This window comes from Budorcas taxicolor, chromosome 11 (assembly GCF_023091745.1).
Source record: "Budorcas taxicolor isolate Tak-1 chromosome 11, Takin1.1, whole genome shotgun sequence".
In the NCBI taxonomy this organism is placed as follows: Eukaryota; Metazoa; Chordata; class Mammalia; order Artiodactyla; family Bovidae; genus Budorcas; species Budorcas taxicolor.
The window spans coordinates 34294664-34318695 of NC_068920.1; the positions used below are offsets into that span (position 1 = coordinate 34294664).

A 24032-nucleotide genomic window follows, 5' to 3' on the forward strand; every position below is an offset into this window, starting at 1 on the left:
AGGGAGAAGGCAGCTGGTGCAGGGGTGAGCAAGGCAAAGGTGAGGACTGCCTCCACCAACCACCACCCCCTCCTCTTTCACGGACATCTGTGGGGGACCTGAGGCAGAGGTGAGGGGCTCCCCCTCTAGCTGCCTCTGCATCTCCGTGATGGCAGTGCAGAGGAGTCTAAGATTCTCAAATGTTTCCAGAAATAAATTAATACCAGGGTAGAATTCCCGGATGCTCCCTTTGGAGTGGGGAGGGCAGGACATGGGCGTATGAAGCTGGGAGTGTCCTAGTCCCAAGCCCAAAGTGGGCCCCCAGGCGTAAAGCAGGGCAGAAAAAGAGGCCTCATAGCAGGGGATGGCCTGCGATGGGGCTGGAGTCCTGAGATGGAGTCTCTCTGATGGGTCCTCTGGTTAGGAGGCTATGGGCTGCGGCTATGCCTGGCGACTGGCCCAGTAGCGGTGGTAGGTGTCCTGGAAGAGGTCCCGGCAGGCGATGTGGGCACGGAGGCGGGCACAGGCCAGGAAAGCCCCGGCAAGCTTCCGGTGCAGAGCATAGGTCTCCTCGGGTGGTGGGTGAAGCCGGTGCCGCAGCAGCACAGGGATGAGGCCCTGCACGCGGCGGGCAGTGTCACCCGCCCCAAAGTCGTAGGGGCCCTGGGTGGCAAAGGGCTCCCCCAGGATCATCACGGCCTCCACGTGGGCATCCGAGAATGCCTTGGTCTCAAAGCCTGTGAGAAATTTGAGGTCTCTCGATTTCTGTAGGACCCGATCTTTATCTCCATTGACTGCAGCCATCACCACCTCAATGTAATGGTCTGTGAATTCGGTCCCAAATTCCCGGCTTGCCCCGAAGTCCAGCAAGGTCACCTGGTGGCTGGAAGCATCATACAGGAAGTTGGCCCAGTTGGGGTCCGTCTGCATGAATCGGAACTCAAACAGCTCCGGAAGACAAAGCCTCAGGAGCTGGAAGCAGATCTGGTTCCGGATGTCCTGGCTCAAGCCCTGGCACTGGTCCAGGGGGACCCCTCCAGCCAGCTCCATGCCCAGCACCCACGTCGTGCACAGCTCCTGAATCACCGCCGGCACCCGAAAGAAGGGGTCATCTGCCAACAGCTGCCTGAAGTTCTGGGCACAGGCCGCCTCTCGACGATAGTCACACTCCCACGCTAGCTCCCGCTGCAAGGCCTGCAGGCTCTGCTCAGCAAACAGGCCCTCCGGCAGGGCCACGCTCATCTTGAGCACCGCCAGCAGGTTTTGGACGTCGCTCTGGATGCTCTGGGCAACGCCTGGGTACTGGATCTTCACGGCCACCTCTGTGCCGTCCCTCAGCACGCCCTGGTGCACCTGCCCTACACATTGGTTTTTAATGTACTAGTAGTCAGTTCATCTTTCCTGAGGTCATTAACAAAGTCTTGTTATTTCTCATTTCTGTTCAGGTGACGGAATCATTGTGGTTTCAGATCCCTAACTCTTATCTCTTTATGGAGATAAAGAGAGGAGAAAACTCAAAATTAGCCACATTTGATCATGAATCCCCAGCATTTTCTCTCTCTGAACCCCATGATCACCCTTGCAGAAAACTGCCATTTTAACTATAATTTCAGATCTTAGAGCCTGGTCTTCTTTTCAGCAGGCTCATAAATGTGGAAACATGAGTGCAAAACAGAATGTAGTAAAAACTGCTGAAAGAAGAAAGTGAAGGCAACTTTATGAACTTCATAGATTGTTAATGACAGAGAGTCCAGGGTTGTATGTCACACATCTTGATTTGATATAGAGAAAGAGGGACTGGCCACTCCTCATTGTAGCTTCTTCCAAACGTCTAAACCCTGTCCTATTCCACATGCCTGAGTGCCCTACTTTCCTAGCCCTCATTGACACGGGTTCCCCCGTGTCTGAGCTCTGACACTTCTATGTGGTTTGGTCTCTAGTGGCTTTTGTCTTCCTTCCCCAAAAGCCAGCAGACCCAGATGGTGGTTACTGTCAGTTACCAATATTTTTATACACCTCCAGAGTTAAGGTCCTGGGTTCCAAAGATGAAAATACATAGATCCTGGATTCTAGCAGTCCACACGTTGGAAGGGAGAAACATATGGGAAAAATAACAGACAAAAGTTTGTAACAGCCACTAAGGAGTATGTCAGATACTACTGACTATAAATAAGACTGCAGTGTTCAAGATTCAGGGGACATTTAAAACTACAAGCTGATAATGATACACATTGGTTCAGTTATTTTCTCTTCTCTTGGAAAGGGTTGGCAATGCAGACCTAGGAGGTGATGATTATCTGTGAATTAATTCATAAATAATAATTTTTCAAGATGATGAGACGAGGAATAAATGGTGTAGAGGTCATGGCACGGTTGAAATAAAGGCTTTTAAGATGCAGTTCTCAGAGGAAATGTTGGCTTAGAAGATAGGCTGTGATCATTCCAGGCAAAGACACACACCTGAGTGGAGACACAGAAGTTTGGCAAGACTGTGGCTGAGGAGTCGGGGGTCATTCACAACCTGTAGTTTGGTATGAGTAGAGGGTAGGATTCAAGTACCCTATGCTTTGTGAGATTTGATCATAGTACCATTGGAAGTTGCCTGGATTTTCATCAGCTTAACAAGAAAACAGAAGGAATTCAAGAAACAGAGTCCCATGACATGCTTTTCCATTCATGAAGCTACCTTGGAAGCAGTGTGAAGGAGACCTTTTCAGAGGGACTGTAGATTACTTTCTGTGATCCAGAAAGGATCCAGGTTAATGTGATGAGCCCAATCCACCAACAGCTATCTTACAGAGGAACCAATGTACCAATGACCAGTTTCGTAAATTTACCAAAATTAATGTACCCTAAACTCTTTTCATTTTTTCTGTTCCTGGTGTTTGCATAAGTTCATATTTGGAAGTGTATCAGAGGCCTGAGAATCATAGACCTCCAAATGTCTGGAGCCCTCCTGCTCTCTCATAGGAGCCCTATTCTCATGCTCCCTGGAACTCCACTCTTTCTGCAAACAAAGAGCTCCAGTTTCCATGAAGCTTCATATCAAATGCATTTGAAAAGACAAAATGAAAACAGGTCACAGATAACTTTAGAAGATGTTTTAAATGTTTTTAATATAAATTGGCTTCCCTGGTAGCTCAAATGGTAAAGAATCTGCCTGTAGTGAAGGAGACTTGGGTTAAATCCATGGGTCAGGAAGATCCCCTGGAGAAGGGAACGGCAACCCACTCCGGTATTCTTGCCTGGAAAATCCCATGGATAGAGGAGACTCAACAGTCCATGGGGTTGCAAAAAGTCAGACATGACTGAACAATTAACACATTCAATATAGATTGGAATAAACATTATAGATAGTTTTTAAACATTTTGCTTGAATTTTGTAAATTTTATGAATTGATTCTCCAAAGAAATTAGCAAAAGAGCCCTTAAAATACTAAAATCTTGACTAAACAAAATGTACTTTTAAAAGGAGTTGAGAGCCAGTATAAATATAAACTGAGATTTTTCTATGTGAAGTGATGACATAGCTGTAATGTTCATGTCCTACGCAAAACCAACACTTCAAAACTGGAAGAGGTGGCTGTTCCAGCTAATGCATAGAAATAAATACAGAAAGTCAATCAAAATAAAGAAATAGAGGCATGTGTTCCAAATGAAAGAACAAGAAAAAAAATCTCATTAGAAAAGGATGATGCTCACTTAAAAAAAAAAATCCTACAAGAAATATGGAAGGACACTCTCATATCTTAAAATACATAAAAAAAAAAAATACTCATAAACTTGGGAGTAAAATAGACGAACATGGTAAGAACGTCAACAAAAAGAGAAATATATATTTAAGAAAATTAAACAGAACACACAGATCTGAAATACAGTAACTAAGCTGAAAAATGTATACAAGAGGTTCAGCAGCAGAACAGGTGAAAGAGAAGAAAGAATCAGTGAACTGGGAGAAAGGCCAGATCTACTCCCCTGATCAGCGAAGCAAAATAACAAACCAAAAAAAAAAAAAAAAAAAAAGGAAAACAGTGAAGACAGCTTAATGAATTTACAGGACAATCTCAGGCACTAACATTTGCCTCTAGGACTCCTGGAGGAGAAGAAAAAGAACAGGACAGAAACTTTATTTGAAGAAAACATAGCTAAGAATTTCTTTAACCTGGAGAAAAATATGGAAGTCCAGATCCAGGAAGCTGGTAGTTTAAATAAATCAATCTTAAGAGATGCATGGGCTTACCTGGTGGCTCAGCTGGTAAAGAATCCACCTGCAATACAGGAGACCTGGGTTTAATCCCTGGGTTGGGAAGAGATGCATTTCAAAACACATATAATTAAAATGTTAAAAGTTAAAGACAAGGAGAGAATCACAGAAGCAGCAAGAAAAAAAAATTACATAAAATGTAGCCCCCATAAGACAATCACATTTTTTAGCACTAACTTTCTAGAAAGGAAAAGTTATTCAAAGTGCTGAAAAAAAAAATTTTTTTTCAACCAAGAATACTCTACTTGGCCACTGTAATTCAAGATTGAAAGAGTGATGAAGAGTTTTCCAGACAATGAAAGCTAAAGGATTTCATCAGAACTAAACTGGCCTTACCAAAAAAAAGAACATATATATGCATATATATATTTATATAGAGAGATCCTTCTTTAAGCTAAAAACAATGAGTGCTAACTAGTAACAAGAAAATAAGTGTAAACTTGCAAGTGTAAGGCTTAAAGGTAAAGGCAAATATACAGTAAAAGTAGTTGATTCATCACTCCTAAAGCAAAAAGGATTAAAAGACAAAAGTAGTAAAAGTAAAATTACTAACTACAATAATTAGTTGAGAAGCAACAGATGAAAAGATGAAAAATGTCATATCAAAAACATAAAACATGAAGGGGATAAAAAGGTAGAGCTTTAGAATACATTCAGATTTAAGTTTTTATCAAATTTAAATAGGCTATTACAAATGTAAGTTATTACATATAAGCTTCATAGTAACCATAAAGCAAGAACTTATAGTAAATACACAAAAGATAAAAAGAAATAAATATAAGCATACTACTAACGAAACTCATGAATCAAAATTCATAAAAACAAGAGAAGAAAGAAACAGAGAAACTACAAACCAGAAATGAATCATTTTTGCTGGTCACAATGGTGTAAAACTAGAAATCAATTACAAGAAGAAAACTGGAAAAAAACACATATATGTGGAGATTAAATAATATGATAGTAAACAGCCAATAGATCAATGAGGAAATCAAAAATGAAATTTTTTAAACTTTCAAATAAGTGAAACTGCAAATAAAGTATACCAAAATGTATAGGATACAGTAGAAGAAGTTTTAAGAAGAAATTTAATAGTCATTTTCACTGCATACCTCACAAAACAAGAAAAATCTAAATAAACAGCTTAACTTTACACCTCAAGGAACTAGAAAAAGAAGAATAAACAAAGCTTAAAGTTGCTAGAAGGAAGGAAATAACAAGGATCAGAGCAGAAATAACAGAAATAGAAACTAAAAGAAAATAGAAAAATCAATGAAACTAAAAGCTACTTCTTTGAAATAATAAAGCTGACAAACTTTTAGCTTGACTCATAGAGAAAAAGATAGAGATCTCAAATAAATAAGATCAGAAAAGAAAGAGACGTTATGACTAATACCATGAATATAAAGGATGATAAGAGAGTGCTGCAATTTTCTGCCAATGAATTGGAAAATATACAAAAATGGATAAATTTCTAGAAAAGTACAATCTTGCAAGTCTGAATCATGAAAGAACTGAAAATCTGAAAAACCAACTAGTAATAAATAGATTAGTTCAGTAACTGTACACCCATGGCGGATTCATGTTGATTTATGGCAAAACCAATACAGTATTGTAAAGTAAAATAAAGTAAAATTTAAAAAAAATAGGATAAATAAATAAATAAATACAACCTCTCAACAAAAAAAAAGAAAGGCAATGCCAAAGAATGCTCAAACTACCGCACAATTACACTCATCTCACATGCTAGTAAAATAATGCTCAAAATTCTCCAAGCCAGGATTTAACAATATGTGAACCATGAACTTCCAGATGTTCAAGCTGGATTTAGAAAAAGCAGAGGAACCAGAGATCAAATTGCGAACATCTGCTGGATCATCGAAAAAGCAAGAGAGTTCCAGAAAAACATCTATTTCCACTTTATTGACTATGCCAAAGCCTCTGTGTGGATCACAATAAACTGTGGAAATTCTGAAACAGATGGGACTACCAGACCACCTGACTTGCCTCTTGAGAAACCTGTATGCAGATCAGAAAGCAACAGATAGAACTGGACATAGAACAACAGACTGGTTCCAAATAGGAAAAGGAATATGTTAAGGCTGTATATTGTCACCTTGCTTATTTAACCTATATGCAGAGTACATCATTAGACATGCTGGGCTGGAGGAAGCACAAGCTGGAATCAAGATTGCCGGGAGAAATATCAATAACCTCAGATATGCAGATGACACCACCCTTATGGTAGCAAGTGAAGAGAAACTAAAAAGCCTCTTGATGAAAGTGAAAGTCGAGAGTGCAAAAGTTGGCTTAAAGCTCAACATTCAAAAAACGAAGATCATGGCATCTGGTCCTATCACTTCATGGCAAATAGATGGAAAAACAACGGAAACAGTGGCAGACTTTATTTTGGGGCCGTCCAAAATCACTGCAGATGATGACTGCAGCCATGAAATTAAAAGACACTTACTCCTTTGAAGAAAAGTTATGACCAACCTAGATAGCATACTCAAAAGCAGAGACATTACTTTGCCAACAAAGGTCCATCTAATCAAGGCTATGGTTCTTCCAGTAGTCATGTATGGGTGTGAGAGTTGGGCTATAAAAAAAGCTGAGCTGTTTACAATAGCCAGGACATGGAAGCAACCTAGATGTCCATCAGCAGACAAATGGATAAGAAAGCTGTGGTACAAATACACAATAGGATATTACTCAGCTATTAAAAAGAATACATTTAAATCCATTCTAATAAGGGAGATGAAACTGGAGCCTATTATACAGAGCAAAGTTAGTCAGAAAGAAAAATATCAATACAGTATATTAATGCATATATGTGGAAATTAGAAAGATGGTAACGATGACCCTATATGTGAGACAGCAAAAGAGACCCAGATGTAAAGAACAGACTTTTGAACTCTGTGGAAAAAGGTGAGGGTGGGATGATTTGAGACAATAGCATTGAAACCTGTACATTATCATATGTGAACCAGATTGCCAATCCAGGTTCAATGCATGAGACAGGGAGCTCAGGGCCGGTGCTCCAGGATGACCCTGAGGGATGGGATGGGGAAGGAGGTGGGAGGGGGTTTCAGGATGGGGAACACATGTACATCCATGGCTTATTCATGTGAATGTATGGCAAAAAACCACAATATTGTAAAGTAATTACCCTCCAATTAAAACAAATTAAAAAAAGAAAAACAAAAAAAAAAGAAAGCTGAGCACTGAAGAATTGATGCTTTTGAACTGTGGTGTTGGAGGAGAATCCTGAGAGTCCCTTGGACTGCAAAGAGATCCAACCAGTCCATCCTAAAGGAGACCAGTCCTGGGTGTTCATTGGAAGGACTGTTGTTGAACCTGAAACTCCAATACTTTGGCCACCTGATGTGAAGAATTGACTCATTTGAAAAGACCCTGATGCTGGGAAAGATTGAGGGCGGGAAGAGAAGGGGACGACAAAGGATGAGGTGGTTGGATGGCATCACTGACTCAATGGGCATGGGTCTGAGTAAATTCCGGGAGCTGGTGATGGACAGGGAGGCCTGGCGTGCTACAGTCCATGGGGTCACAAAGAGTCGGACACTACTAAGAGACTGAACTGAACTGAACTGAACAAAAAAAATCCAGGACCAGATGTTTCCACTGATGAATTTCACTAAACATTCAAGGAAGAATCTGTATCAATTCTATTCAAACTCTTCAAAAAATAGAAGAGAGAACACTTCCAAAACATTTTATGAGGCCACTATTACATTGATACCAAAACCAGACAAGGACAACACAAGAAAAGAAAATTACAGGACAGCATCCCTGGTAAGCATAGATCCAAAACCTCTCAAAAGAATGTTAGCAAACCAAATTCAACAATGCGTTAAAAGGATCATACATCATGATAAGCAGTATATATTTCATGAATGCAAATTTCAACATCTACAAATCAACCCATGTGATACACAACGTTAACAAAATAAAAGATATTAGTATGATCATTTTACTAGAAGGGAGAAAAAACATTTGACAAAATTCAACACCAAAATAGGAAAAGGAGTACATCAAGGCTGTATATTCTCACCCTGTTTATTTAACTTATATGCAGAGTTCATCATGAGAAATGCTGGGCTGGAGGAAGCACAAGCTGGAATCAAGATTGCTGGCAGAAATATAAATAACGTCAGATATGCAGATGACACCACCCTTATGGCAGAAAGTGAAGAAGAACTAAAGAGCCTCTTGATGAAAGTGAAAGAAGAGAGTGAAAAAGTTGGCTTAAAGCTCAACATTCAGGAAACTAAGATCATGGCATCTGGTCCCATTACTTCATGGCAAATAGATGGGGAAACAGTGGAAACAGTGGCTGACTTTATTTTTCTGGGCTCCCAAATCACTACAGATGGTGATTGCAGCCATGAAATTAAAAGAAGCTTACTCCTTGGAAGGAAAGTTATGACCAACCTAGACAGCATATTAAAAAGCAGAGACATTACTTTCAACAAAGGTCCATCTAGTCAAGGCTATGGTTTTTCCAGTGGTCATATATGGATGTGAGAGCTGGACTATCAAGAAAGCTGAGCGCCAAAGAATTGATGCTTTTGAACTGTGGTGTTGGAGAAGACTCTTGAGAGTCCCTTGGACTGCAAGGACATCCAACCAGTCCATCCTAAAGGATATCAGTCCTGGGTGTTCATTGGAAAGAGTGATGTTAAAGCTGAAACTCCATACTTTGGCCACCTGATGTGAAGAGCTGACTCGGTTGAAAAGACCCTGATGCTGGGAAAGATTGAGGGCAGGAGGAGAAGGGGATGACAGAGGATGAAATGGTTAGATGGCATCACAGATTCAATGGACATGGGTTTGGGTGGACTCTGGGAGTTGGTGATAGACAGGGAGGCCTGGAGTGCTGCAGTTCATGGGGTCGCAAAGAGTCAGACACAACTGAGCGACTGAACTGAACTGAACACCCATTTTTGATAAAAATGCTAAACAAAGTTGGTGGAGAGGGAATGTGTCTCAAACATAGTAAAGACCATTTATGAGAAGCCCACAGTTAACATCATACTCAATGGCAAAAAGTCTAAAGCTTTTCTTCTAAGATTGGGAATAAGGCAAAGATTTGTACTCTCAATATTTTTATTTAGCATAGTACTGGAAGTCATAGCCAGAGCAATTAGTCAATAAAAATAAAAGAATTCAAATTGGAAAGGGAGAAATAAAACCATTGCTTAATTTGCATGTCACATGATATTATATATAGAAAACCCTAAAAGTGAAGTTACTCAGTCGTGTCCGACTCTTTGCAACCCCATGGACTGTAGCCTATCAGGCTCCTCCATCCAAGGGGTTTTCCAGGCAAGAGTGCTGGAGTGGATTGCCATTTCCTTCTCCAGGGGATCTTCCCGACTCAGGAATCGAACCCTGGTCTCCCACATTGCAAGCAGACGCTTTATCGTCTGAGCCACTAAGGACTCTGCCAAAAAGCTATTAGAACTAATAAATGAATTCAGTAGAGTTTTAGGCTGCAAAACTAATATACGGAAATCTATGCATTTCTATATACTAATAACAAATTAGAAAGAGAAATTAAGAAAACAATCTCATTTATACTTCCATCCAAAAGGATAAAATAACCTAGGACTTAATTTAACCAAGAAGATGGTCGACCCATACACTGAAAATAATAAAACATTAATAAAAGAAATTGAAGAAGACACAAATAAATGGAAAGATATTCTATATTCATGGATTGGAAGAATTAATATTTTTAAAATGTCCATACTACCCAAAGCAACCTACCTAATTCAGTACAATCCCTATCAAAATTCTAATGGCATTTTTCATACATATAGAAGAAATAATTCTAAAATGTGTATAGAACCACAAAATACCCCCAAATAGTCAAAGCAATCTTGAGAAAGCTACAGGCGACATATATTCCTAACTTCAAACTATATTTTAAAACTATTAATATATTTGCGGAGACTTCCCTGGTGGTTCAGTGGTTAAGAATCTGGCCTTCAATTCAGAGGACTTGGGTTCAATCCCTGGTCAGGCAACTAAGATCCCACATGCTTCAGAGCAACTAAACATTCATGTCACACTGCTGATCCCGTGGGTCAGAACTAGAGTGTCCATAAGGTGCAGCAAAAGATCCTGTGTGACGTAACAGAGACCCAATGTGGCCAAATAAATAAATAGATTTTTTTTAATTGTGTTTGTAGTATAGTTTTCTTGACTAATTTTATAGTAATCAGAATAGTATGATACTGGCGTAAAAATAGACACACAGATTAATGAAACAGAACAGAGAACCCAAAATTAAATCCATGCTTCTATGGGTCAATTAATTTACAACAAAGGAAGCCAAACATACACACTGGAAAAATCACAGTCTCTACAACAAAGTGTTGCAAAAACTGAACAACTATATGCAAAAAAAAACTACACTGAACCACTATTTTACATCATACTCAAAAATTAATTCAAAACAGATTAAAGTCATGAAACCATTAAATTCCTAGAAAACAACATAGGTGGTAAGATCCTTGATACTGGACTTGGTAATAGTTCATAGGATGAAACTACAAGATCTAGAAAAGAATAATCCAGTAGCTGTAATCTGAAGAGTTCCTAGAGGACACACATTGAGTGGAACAGAAATTTTAATCAGAAAGAGCATAGATTCCGTTTGTGGTTAATGGATTTTCATTTGATATTAAGCTATAGACTCAAAGGGACACTATGTAGATTTCTGGAGCCCTTTCTTCAGCTTTTTCTGTTTTTCTCCGATATCTGCCTTTCAAAGTTTATCCTTCTTAACCTTCCCAAACTCAAATCACTTTCTCTTCAACACATCAAATGCATTTTGTTCCTTTTGAGACTTCCTCCTGTGTGCCCTGTTTTGAAAAGGTACTTCAGGAAGAAATTCAAATGAATCATAGTGTTCCTCTTGCTTATGTCCCTCTTGCAGTAACCACAGTCTGATAGGATTTGTTTTCCAATATTTGAAAACAATCACCTTATATATTTTTCCTGTTTTCTAGTTGTTTACATCAGTAGGTGATGTCTGTTACTAATTACTCTATGATGGCCTAAAGTGAAAGTCCTAGCTCAAAATTTTGACCATTTCTATCACAAAACATGTTCCAAAATTTGACCACTGGAAAACTTCTGTTACAGTAGGTTTGCATGAACCTACATTCCCTAAAGATAAGACCAAATGTGCATCTTCTTCCCTATAAGCACTTAGAATATTAAATCACTATTTTACTTGATACTGGATGTTATAGGAATCATAGAGTCATAGGTTTGGGCATACATAACCAAAATCCATTGTGTAATTAGAGTGATATATATGGAACCAGATTTGAATAGATCCAACAGTTAGAACTGGACATGGAACAACAGACTGGTTCCAAATAGGAAAAGGAGTGCATCAAGGCTGTATATTGTCACCCTGCTTATTTAACTTATATGCAGAGTACATCATGAGAAACGCTGGACTGGAAGAAGGACAAGCTGGAATCAAGATTGCCGGGAGAAATATCAATAACCTCAGATATGCAGATGACACCACCCTTATGGCAGAAACTGAAGAGGAACTAAAAAGTCCCTTGATGAAAGTGAAAGTGGAGAGTGAAAAAGTTGGCTTAAAGCTCAATATTCAGAAAACGAAGATCATGGCATCCAGTCCCATCACTTCATGGCAAATAGATGGGGAAGTAGTGGAAACAGTGTCAGACTTTATATTTTGGGGCTCCAAAATCACTGCAGATGGTGATTGTAGCCATGAAATTAAAAGAGGCTTACTCCTTGGAAGAAAAGTTATGACCAACCTAGATAGTAAATTCAAAAGCAGAGACATTACTTTGCCAACTAAGGTCCGTCTAGTCAAGGCTATGGTTTTTCCTGTGGTCATGTATGGATGTGAGAGTTGGACTGTGAAGAAGGCTGAGCACCGAAGAATTGATGCTTTTGAACTGTGGTATTGGAGAAGACTCTTGAGAGTCCCTTGGACTGCAAGGAGATCCAACCAGTCCATTCTGAAGGAGATCAGCCCTGGGATTTCTTTGGAAGGAATGATGCTAAGGCTGAAACTCCAGTACTTTGGCCACCTCGTGTGAAGAGTTGACTCACTGGAAAAGACTCTGATGCTGGGAGGGATTGGGGGCAGAAGGAGAAGGGGACGACAGAGGATGAGATGGCTGGATGGCATCACTGACTGATGGACGTGAGTCTGAGTGAACTCCAGGAGTTGGTGATGGACAGGGAGGCCTGGCGTGCTGCGATTCATGGGGTCGCTAAGAGTCAGACACGACTGAGCGACTGAACTGAACTGAACTGAAGGTACATTAACGAATGAACAGTCTAAACTCCCACATGTTACCTACTTCTACTGAGCTATCATTTCTCCCTGAACCTACATCATGACAATTTTGTTTAAACAACTAGTGAAGGAAGAAAGAATTCTGACTCAGTTTCCAAAAGGGTTGGATTGCATAGTGACATTATTTGAAAGTAGACTGCTGCTACATTACAGCCTCACTTGATGCTGGCTCTCCAGGACTTGGTTACCACCTTAGAATATCGGGAGATGTGGCCTGAGGTATAGATACTCACTCTTGGGCAGTAAATAGTTCATCTGAGTGATCAAACTTCTAAAAGGAACGGGCCTAGTAGATCTAGGACAGAGGAATGTGAAAGAGGTATATAAGTGGATCTCTATGAAAGATAACGTGTTATTTATTTTTTATTATTATGTTATTTTTTCTGGTAAGACTTAATGTGTTTTATATAAAGTCTTACCAGAAATCACCTACATCAAATATCATTCTTGAAAGTGACTAGGAGAACTTACCTTATAGACATCCTGTTGCTTCCCTCCTTGGCCACAGCAGTGATTGTGCAATGAGCCCATGAATAGCATGGCTATAACAGCAGGAAAGAAAGATATACATCCACTCACTAATAGACTTCTTCTCAACAAGGGTGATCTAGTTAATGGCATAGCTGAGTCCCAACATACCAAAAATAGAGAATGACACTGAACTTTTAATATGGCATCATTCTTTGGGAAGATCAAGTTAATTGGCAACAGATTGACTATATAAAAACTTTCCACCTTGGTAGAAAGTGATTTTTCCTTCCTAGATTTGGTATATATTTTGCATATGGGTTCACCATTTTTTGCCCACAGTGCCTCCAATATTATTACCATCCAAGGATTCATGATACATCACATTTATTGGCATAATACCCAGCCACAATATTGCCTTAGATCACAGAACCCATTTAATTACAAAGGAATAAAGGCATTGGGCAACATGGCTCATTATAAAGATGTATCTACACAACAGAATGATTGAACAGTGTTGACTGGAGGACACTGTCCTCTAAGATGTGATATCAGCCTTAAACTAAGGATGTAAACCAAGATGGAGTGACTCCTCTTACTATGAAACTTAGTTGTGGAATTTATGCTAACTGTTCCTATAAACTTGGGTTCTCCCAATTTAGATGTCCTGATTCCTGGAAGAGAAATGCTTCTGGAAAATGACACAGTAAGATTTTAATAAAATTTGACTATGATTGCCATCTCATGCCAGTGGACCAAGAGGTAAACAAAGGAGTTAATGTACTGAATGAAGAAACTAATCTTAATTGCAATAGAAAGCAGGTTGCTCACACACAATAAGGGCAGGGAGGAATATATTTGCAACCCATGAATTTTACTTGACGGTCTTTTAGTACTTTTATGTATGGTAATAACTGACAACAGGTGCTAAAACAATCATCACCCAACAAGTGGAGAGTAAATAAGAATACAGATATTTGTGGGATGGTCGTCTCTGTAATCAATTCAGAAAAATAATCTAGACTAAATTCATAGGATGGGGGGAATCAAGAATGGCTTGTGAAGGAGAGACATGATAAAGATTACTTACAGTCTTAAGGTTGATTGTAGCAGTGGACACTGTTGCAAATCTCACTAACCTTCTTTTCGTCTTCCAGATCAAAATTGTCCACCTTTCCTGACGTCTCTTCTTGAGGAAAAATTGAGGTGTTAATTTTCATTTGAAGATGGAAGGAGACATGTTGAAATATGGGAGCCTGGGTCCCTGCATCGCCACCTAGAGGAGTTACTAATCATCAACATCAACTGCCTGTTGCTGCTGCTGCTGCTGCTGCTAAGTCACTGCAGTCGACTCTGTGCAGCCCCATAGACGGCAGCCCACCAGGCTCCCCCATCCCTGGGATTCTCCAGGCAAGAACACTGGAGTGGGTTGCCATTTCCTTCTCCAGTGCATGAAAGTGAAAGTGAAAGGGAAGTCTCTCAGTCGTGTCCGAGTCTTAGCGACCCCATGGACTGCAGCCTACCAGGCTCCTCCGTCCATGGGATTTTCCAGGCAAGAGTATTGGAGTGGGGAGCCATTGCCTTCTAGTGAGATACAAACTTCTGTATTTGAAGCCATCATACATTTATGAATTTGTTTCAGCAGTTGGACCCACTCTAATTAATATAGGAGGGAAAATTGAGGTAATCAATTTTTACTTGTAAAATAAGCAAATCTCAAAAAGTGTTAATAATAAACTCTCATACATTGATGATGAGTTGCAAATGGAGGAAAATTTGGCGCTAATGACCAAGATTTCAAATATGAAGTCTCTGACCTAGCAATTCTACCCCTAACAATTTATCCTTCATATATCTTGAAGATGTATAAATTAATGAATTTATGAAGTTATTAATTGCATCATTGTTTAAAAGAACAAAGATAGAAAACAACATGACAGTCTCTCACTATCAGACAACTAAGTGGCTATTTTCAAAAAGAAGCAGATATTTAGGTCCAGATATGAAAACACATTAAAGATAAATGATTAATTAGAAAAATCAAAATATCTATAACATATAACGCCAGGGAGGCCTGGCATGCTGCAGTCCATGGGGTCTGCCACAAAGACTCAGACACAACTGAGTGACTGAACTGAACTGAACTGATAATGATTTAATGTTAATAATAGACAGATATTCAGATACTAGATGGAATAGATAATTTTTTACTTGCATATATTTAGAATACTTCTGGAAGGATAACCAGAAAGGGGTAACAATGACTGCCTTCTCAGAGGTATACTTGATAACTCTGTGTTTGGGTTGGGGAGATAGATGATAAATTTTCTACTATAATGATTCTTTGTACCAAATTTTTTGCTATGAACATGTATCAGTTATTTAAAATAAGTTGAATTTTAAAACAAACCAAAAAAAGCATGAAGAAAAATAAAGGAGAATATGACCATTTAATGGTTTCTGTGGACATGTTTCAAAGAAATGACTCTCAATTTGGATGTTAGGATTGTCAGAGATGTAACACAGGATGTCACAAAAACATTCAAGCTGATGATGCCAAATTAGCAGCTAGGGTATGTGTCTAGAATTCAGACCATGTCAATCCTCCCTGCCCATTTCATATCCTATCCTTTAGGGCAAGGCCTTTTCCTCATTGACCTCTCATCTTCTCATGTGCTAAATCAGAACGTAGTGTTTGCCTTTCATTGACATATTACCTCCTAAGTCTACATGGATCAAATCAATGTTTTATTATTTTGAAAGCACCTTATAGAAAGACAACTTTGTTGAAAATTATATTTGAATCTGGGCAGTCTGTCCTATGCTCTTGTACTGATATTACTTCAAAACTACATATATCTATATTCTTCTCACTTGTGGGAAGTTATTACACTGTAGATCAGCTTGAAATAGTTGTGAATCCAAAGTTACTGTATGAAGTTGAGAAGAAAGGCTTTAGTTAGAAATTAATTTATCAAACTAGCAGCCCAGACACTCAGGACAAGAGGAATGATAGCTAAGTGACCACAGAGGATTCTTTTTTAATCACATGGCTAGCTCTTGGAGCAGTGGAAGGCGTCCTTGGCAGCATAAAGTGGTTACTTCACCACAGAGTAACCAAATATGGAATGGTGCTTTAAAAAAAAATTACAGAAGTTGTAATTCAACAATGTAGATCAAACCATTAAATACTTTCCTTTCCAGCTAATAAGGCAGCGTCACTTGTCTCTGGCAGACTAAGTCACTAAGTCTGGTCTAGAAAACAACTTACTTAGAAGAGCAATAAATGTACAAAATATCAAAGCAATAAACTCTACCAGCCGTTTGCACAGTCTAAAGGAAAGAACAGGAGTTGAACAGAAAGTTAGATTTGGAGTTACTTTAATCTAAATATCAATAAGATAGATTTTTACTAAAAATTTTTTTCAGTAATAATAAATGTACAAAATAGTTATTAATAAGAAAAGTGGGATGAGTTTCTCTGTGCTCAGTTGTTCAGTCCAGTCCAACTTTTGTGACCCCATGGGCTGTAGCCCACCAGGCTCCTCTGTCCATGGAATTTTCCAGGCAAGAATATTGGAGTGGATTGCAGTTTCCTACTCCAGTGGACCTTCCTGACCCAGAGATCAAACCCTCATCTCTTGTCTCATGCATTGGCAGGCAGATTTCTGATCACTGTGCCATCTGGGAAGCCCAAGTTTTTCTGTACATGTGTACAAGTGATTATAAAGTTAAATAATTAAAGTATGTTTGTACAGCTACAAAAAAAAGACATTTGTCAAATAAGATTGACTGCACTGAATTATATTAAGATTAATGAGATTGAAAAATTTATTTACAGTATTTTGAGGAAAAGTTTAGTCCTGTGAGTAAATTTTAAGATAGGAAACAGAAGCTTTCATATTATAGATTGTGTTCTCCACTTTTTCATGGCACAGAAGGAGCCACTTTACACCCCTGTAGTCAATCCTGGTCTGTCAGATAAAGGGCAGTAGCTCATGGGGACAGGAAGTCAGTGGGGTATGAGAGGTCAGGAGACAAGTCTTTTGAGAGACTTTTGAGAGATGCTTGATCATCATGACACCTACAGGTGGAATGGAAATGAAAGCAGCATGGTGGTGAGGAAATGCAGTGAGTGAGGAAATTCTAGTGTAAGATCTTAGGGAAAGATGATATTTGAAAAGAATTTTACATCATACTTCTTGGTGTTAGAAATATAATTCAAATTTGATACTCCTCAAGAGACTAAAATAAAGGTTTGAACTGTGTTTTAATTATATGCAGGGAAATTTACTCTTGCTTATTTAAAAGAATTCTACACTGGGGACTACTTTCAAGGCAGAACAAGTTATCCTACTTTTATGTTGGATAAATTCAGAAAGTAGTATAAGCATAATAAAAAGTACATCTTTTTAGTTCAATGGAGTGACGAAAATGTGCTAAAAATGGCATTGTCAATTGCTTTATTATAGGTGAACAAACACATGGATGGTATTCAATTCAGTTCAGTTCAGTTGCTCAGTCGTGTCTGACTCTTTGCAACCCCATGAATTGCAGCACACCAGGCCTCCATGTCCATCACCAACTCCCAGAGTTCACCCAAACTCATGTCCATCAAGTCGATGATGCCATCCAGCCATCTCATCCTCTGTCGTCCCCTTCTCCTCCTGCCCCCAGTCCTTCCCAACATCAGGGTCTTTTCCAATGAGTCAACTCTTTGCATCAGGTGGCCAAAGTATTGCAGTTTCAGCTCCAACATCAGTCCTTCCAATGAACACCCAGGACTGATCTCATTTAGGATGGACTGGTTGAATCTCCTTGCAGTCCAAGGGACTCTCAAGAGTGTTCTCCAACATCACAGTTCAAAAGCATCAGTTCTTCGGTGCTCAGCTTTCTTCACAGTCCAACTCTCACATCCATACATGACCACTGGAAAAACCATAGCCTTAACTAGACGGACCTTTGTTGGCAAAGTAATGTCTCTGCTTTTTAATATGCTGTCTAGGTTGGTCATAATTTTCCTTCCAAGGAGTAAGCCTCTTTTAATTTCATGGCTTCAATCACCATCTGCAGTGATTTTGGAGCCCCAAAAAATAAAGTCTGACATTGTTTGCATTGTTTCCCCATCTATCTACCATGAAGTGATGGGACCGGATGCCATGATCTTCGTTTTCTGAATGTTGAGCTTTAAGCCAACTTTTTCACTCTCCTCTTTCACTTTCATCAAGAGGTTTTTTAGTTCCTCTTCACTTTCTGCCATAAGGGTGGTGTCATCTGCATATCTGAAGTTATTGATATTTCTCCTGGCAATCTTGATTCCACCTTGTGCTTCTTCCAGCCCAGCGTTTCTCATGATGTACTCTGCATGTAAGTTAAATAAGCAGGGTGACAATATACAGTCTTGACGTACTCCTTTTCCTATTTGGAACCAGTCTGTTGTTCCATGTCCAGTTCTAACTGTTGCTTCCTGACCTGCATACGGGTTTCTCAAGAGGCAGGTCAGGTGGTCTGGTATGCCTATCTCTTTAAGAAATTTCCACAGTTTATTGTGATCCACATAGTCAAAGGCTTTGGTATAGTCAATAAAGCAGAAATGGTATTAAGATGAATTAAAAGTTCAAATGAAAAATAATAAGGAACTCAAAATATAGAAAAATATGTATAAGTTAATATTTATTTTCTTTAAAGTGGTAGGATGCTTTTAAACAACAAAAAACAAACTATAGAGAAAATAATGTTCAACTGTATGTTTAAAGCTTCTTATTTCTACATTCAAAAGTTGAAATCTGAAAGAGTGGATATATGTATACATATGACTGGTTCACTTTGCTACACAGCAGGAAACTAACACAACACTGTAAAGTAACTACAGTCCAATAAAAATTAATTGAAAATAGTTTCTGAGAAAGAAAAGTCATCATATGACCACAAGTTACATGAAAAATCAGGAATTACTATGTGAAACACATATCAATCATTAAGTTTTCTAGTTATGTTTTTTAATAAGTATTTAAACCATAAGGGAAAAGAATAAGAAAAATAACATATGTGTATATATATATGTGTGTGTGTATATATGTATAACTGAATCACTCTGCTGATGCTGCTACTAAGTCACTTCAGTCATGTCCGACTCTGTGAGACCCCATAGACGGCAGCCCACCAGGCTCCCCCGTCCCTGGGATTCTCCAGGCAAGAACACTGGAGTGGGTTGCCATTTCCTTCTCCAATGCATGAAAGTGAAAAGTGAAAGTGAAGTCATTCAGTCATGTCCAACTCTTAGCGACCCCATGGACTGCAGCCTACCAGGCTCCTCCACCCATGGGATTTTCCAGGCAAGAGTACTGGAGTGGGCTGCCATTGCCTTCTCTGAATCACTCTGCAGTACAGCAGAAACAACACGATATTATAAATTAACTATACTTCAATAAAATAATTCTTTTTGAAATGCTTAAGATTCAGTATGTAAAACTTAAATGAGCCAGCAATGCTGTATTTATTTTTAGCCATTGTCATAAATTAATTCAAACTCAGCAGTTTAAAGAATACTCATTTATTATCCAGTGTTCTTGGCCAGAAGTGCATGACAGTCTCTCTGCTTAAGGTCTCACCATACTGAAGTCACAAACTGAGATTGCAGTTCTCATCTAAAGGGTAAGGTCCTTTCTATACAAACTTGCTGGATGTTGGTATATGCCAGGAGCCAGAGTGAGGAATCCCACCAATGGCAAAGGTCATGAGGAAGGAAGCCCGACAAAACGCAAAGGCATGATCTGGCTTCAGGGGTTCCCCCTGAGTTTTCCTGAACATCTACCCCCAAAAACCAGAGTCTGCCTGCCTTATTGTACTGTGCTTTCCACACACCACCACTTTTCTCTGGAAAGAGTTAACTCAGGGCTCCAGTTAACAGTCTCCTGCATATAAAAAAAAGGAGTGTTTCAGCTCAAACACTTCTGATGGCTCTCTAACTTGCCTGACAAGTTCCCCAGGACTTTTTACAACTTGTGAATTGTTTACAGCCCCCCAACTGTGAGAGGCACAAAGCTTAAAGCATCTTAAAGATACAGAACCTTTTCTAAAAAGCTAAAAATTATATTGGTGACGGGTTTCACTGTTGAATCAATGATTGCTGCCAAGCTTCCATATTCTTTATCTTTTAGACACCTGAAGGATATTAATCAATTGGGATAGAGAAAAAGGAATATAGTAGTTTTGATATTAGCAACACTAGACTTTTGAGTTAATTACTTTTCTTGTGTTATAAATCACTGTACTCCTTTTACTTGTTATAAATTGTTGTATCCTTGCTATATAAGAATGCAACTTTATTTAGTGCTTTCTGAGAGTGGCACCAGACTTTGAGAAGAAGAACACTGTTAGGACAAATAAGTCTTCTGGTTGACAAACCCTTATCAGAAAAGGGCCGTAAAATGTTAATTGGCCTTCTGGCCAGAAGATGATGTAAATCACCTAAGACTTGTGTATACAACTAGGTATGCAGAGAGAAAGCCTGGTCTCGATAAGAGTCAGGGCTGCTGATGCTGCATAATTTTATATTATCCATTGATCTCTATGTACAAAAAAAAAAAGGTACAAAAGCCCTTTCCGGACAATAGAGGATGGGCCAGTCATTGGAAAGAATGGTTTCCCCCGTGTCCTCTTTACCTTATTTTCTGGCTAAATTCCCATCTGGGTCGTGGAGGCTCGCCATGTCTACTTACTTGCCCTGGCCTCTAAGATCCGTGACAGAGGGAGCCCAAGGCAGGGCACCCTCCGATATTCAAACGGGCGCCGGTGGCCTAACGTAGATGGTGCAAACTTCTTGTCCTGAAGTTCTATTAGTTCTCCATGTAAACCAAGTTATTCAGCCTCTTTTCTCCACTAAATTTTCCTACTATACTATTTTTTCCTAATCTTATATTTCTAAATAAATAAGTTTTTCCTCGCCTATTCGTTTCCCCTTCGAATCACCCTGGATACACCGGGGCTGGACTCCAGCAGGTATAATTCATTCCTACCCATTCACTTGTTGCCTCTGTTCTGAAATTTCAAACTTTCTTCTGTTATCATTTTCTTTCTGTTTGGAGAACTTCCCTTAGCCATTGTTTAAGGGTAGATTTACTACCAAAAACATTTTCTTAGTTTTCTCTTGTCTAGAAATGTCTTTATTTCCCCTTAATTCCTGAAGGATAGTTTTGTCAGATACAGAGTAATTCATGATTGACAGTTCTTTATTTTCAACACCTGCAAACCATTGTTTCACATCTGTCTGGGCATTGTGGCTTCGGGTGACAAATCCATGGTCATCTATCATAAAATTTGATGTTCCCTTATCATAATGTATCATTTTTCTCTGACAGATTTTAAGACTTTTTTCCCCTTTAATTTCAGAAGTTTAATAACCCATGTCTCTTGGTGTGAATTTTTTTTATTTTATTTTTACTTTATTTTACTTTACAATACTGTATTGGTTTTGCCATACATTGACATGAATCCACCACAGGTGTATACAAGCTCCCAATCCTGAATCCCCCTCCCACCTCCCACCCTATATCATCTCTCTGGATCATCCCCATGCACCAGCCCCAAGCATCCTGTATCCTGTATCGAACATAGATTGGCACCTCGTTCCTTACATGGTAGTATACATGTTTCAATGCCATTCTCCTAAATCATCCCACCCTCTCCCTCTCCCTCAGAGCCCAAAGGTCCGTTCTATACATCTGTGTCTCTTCTGCTGTCTCGCATACAGGGTCATCATTACCATCTTTCTAAATTCCGTATATATGTGTCAGTATACTGTATTGGTGTTTTTCTTTCTGGCTTACTTCACTCTGTATAATCGGCTCCAGTTTCATCCACCTCATTAGAACTGATTCAAATGTATTCTTTTTAATGGCTGAGTAATACTCCATTGTGAATATGTACCATGGCTTTCTTATCCATTCATCTGCTGATGGACATCTAGGTTGTTTCCATGTCCTAGCTATTATAAACAGTGCTGCGATGAACATTGGGGTACATGTGCTTCTTTCAATTCTGGTTTCCTTGGTGTGTATGCCCAGCAGTGGGATTGCTGGGTCATAAGGCAGCTCTATTTGCAATTTTTTAAGGAATTTCCACACTGTTCTCCACAGTGGCTGTACTAGTTTGCATTCCCATCAACAGTGTAAGAGGGTTCCCTTTTCTCCACATCCTCTCCAGCATTTATTGCTTGTAGACTTTTGGATCGCAGCCATTCTGACTGGTGTGAAATGGTACCTCATTGTGGTCTTGATTTGCATTTCTCTGTGAATTTCTTTAGGTAAAACCTATTTGAGTTTTGTTCAGATTTTTGAATCTATAGGATTCTTATGTCTTTATCCAAACTTGGGGATTCTTTAGCCGTTATTTCTTTGACTGCTTTTTAACAATACTCCCTTTTCCTTCTCTTGGGCTCTGATAATTAAAATGTTAGGTATTCTGTTATTAATCCATAAGTCTCAGAGTCTCTGTTTATATTTTTTAGTTTGTTTTCTCTCTATTGCTCAAATTGAGTAAATTCTATTAATCTGTCCTCAAGTTCACTGATTTTATTCTCTGTTGTCTCCAGTCTACTATTGAATCTTTTTGACAATTATTTTATTTATTTTTTAGTTCTGTGATTTCTACTCGGCTCTTTTTTTATAACTTCTACTTCTTTACTTAAATTTTCCATTATTTTCATTTGTTTTGAGATATTTTATAATTGCTAATCAAAGCACTTTGTGATGGATGTTTTAAATTTCCTCTCAGACACTTCCAACATCTGACCTGTCTTGGTATCAGTTGATTGTTATTTCTCATTCAAGGTTCTCTTCCTGATTCTTGGTATGAAAAGAGCAATATTTTATTATATCTTGGACATTTTGGCTATTATGTTAGGAAACTCTGGATTCTGTTCAAATATCTTATTTTAGCTGATGGTCACCCAATTCTAAAGGAAATCAACCCTGAATACTCACTGGGAGGACTGATGCTGAAGCTGAAGCTCCAATACTTTGGCCACCTGATGCAGAGAGTCAACTCATTGAAAAAGACCCTCATGCTGGGAAAGATTGAAGGCAAAAGAAGAAGTGGGGGGCAGAGAATGAGATGGTTAGATGGCATCACCGACTCAATGGGTGTGAATTTGAGCAAACTGCGGGAGATAGTGGAAGACAGAGGAGCCTGGCGTGCTGCAGTTCATGGAGTCGCAAAGAGTCAGACATGACTTAGTGACTGAACAACAACAACTTGATATTCATGGCATGGTAAGCTTCTTTTATTCAAAGCTTCACTGTCTCAAAGCTGTCTACTAGTTCTCTCTCATGATGAGTAATGTTGATTCTCTGGTGTTGATTTGTGGAAGAAATAAGCACAAGATAGAGTCTCTGGTAAATAATGTCCACAGGTCTGGATCACTCTAAGAGTTGAGGAATCTGTCTCCAATAGGTATGGATGTGTCAGTTTGGACAATATTAAGACTATATTAAGAGATCCCTTGCATGTCACAACACCTAGAGTTTGGCTGTAATTCAGGGGAACTCTGATTTTTTTTATCAGGAGACTGATGGCAGCTGGAGTGTGTTGGGAGTGGATGACTGGGGTGAGTGGGTTCAATAGACATGAACTTGGGCAAACTTCAGGAGGTGGTGAGGGACAGGAAGCCTGGTGTGCCACAGTCTGTGGTATTACAAAGAGTCGGACACGACTTGGAGACAGAACAACAAGACTCTTCTTGATCTTGGCACTTGTTCTTGGCCTAATTTTCAAGCTGTGGTTCTAAAAACAGTTTTGTTTTAGGATCCCCTTTAGTGCTATTCTGGTGTGTTTCATTTATGTTATACCACTGGGACTTCCATTCAGACCAAGCCTGTGTCATCTACGGTGGCAGAAAGCACTGCCAGGACCAACCAGCACTGCTGGGTGGAGGATGGGCAAAGG

At 39.2% G+C, this 24032-nt stretch overlaps 1 protein-coding gene across 1 annotated transcript; it reads right to left on the bottom strand.

Annotated features, from left to right (window-relative positions):
• Positions 1–420: 420 nt before the first annotated feature.
• On the bottom strand, positions 421–13160 carry LOC128055607 (atypical kinase COQ8B, mitochondrial-like). Its single transcript, XM_052648201.1, has 2 exons — positions 13092–13160; positions 421–1359 (listed from the first exon to the last, which is right to left on the bottom strand). Exons 1-2 carry the CDS (start codon positions 13158–13160, stop codon positions 421–423), a joined length of 1008 nt encoding a protein of 335 aa, XP_052504161.1.
• Positions 13161–24032: the final 10872 nt, after the last annotated feature.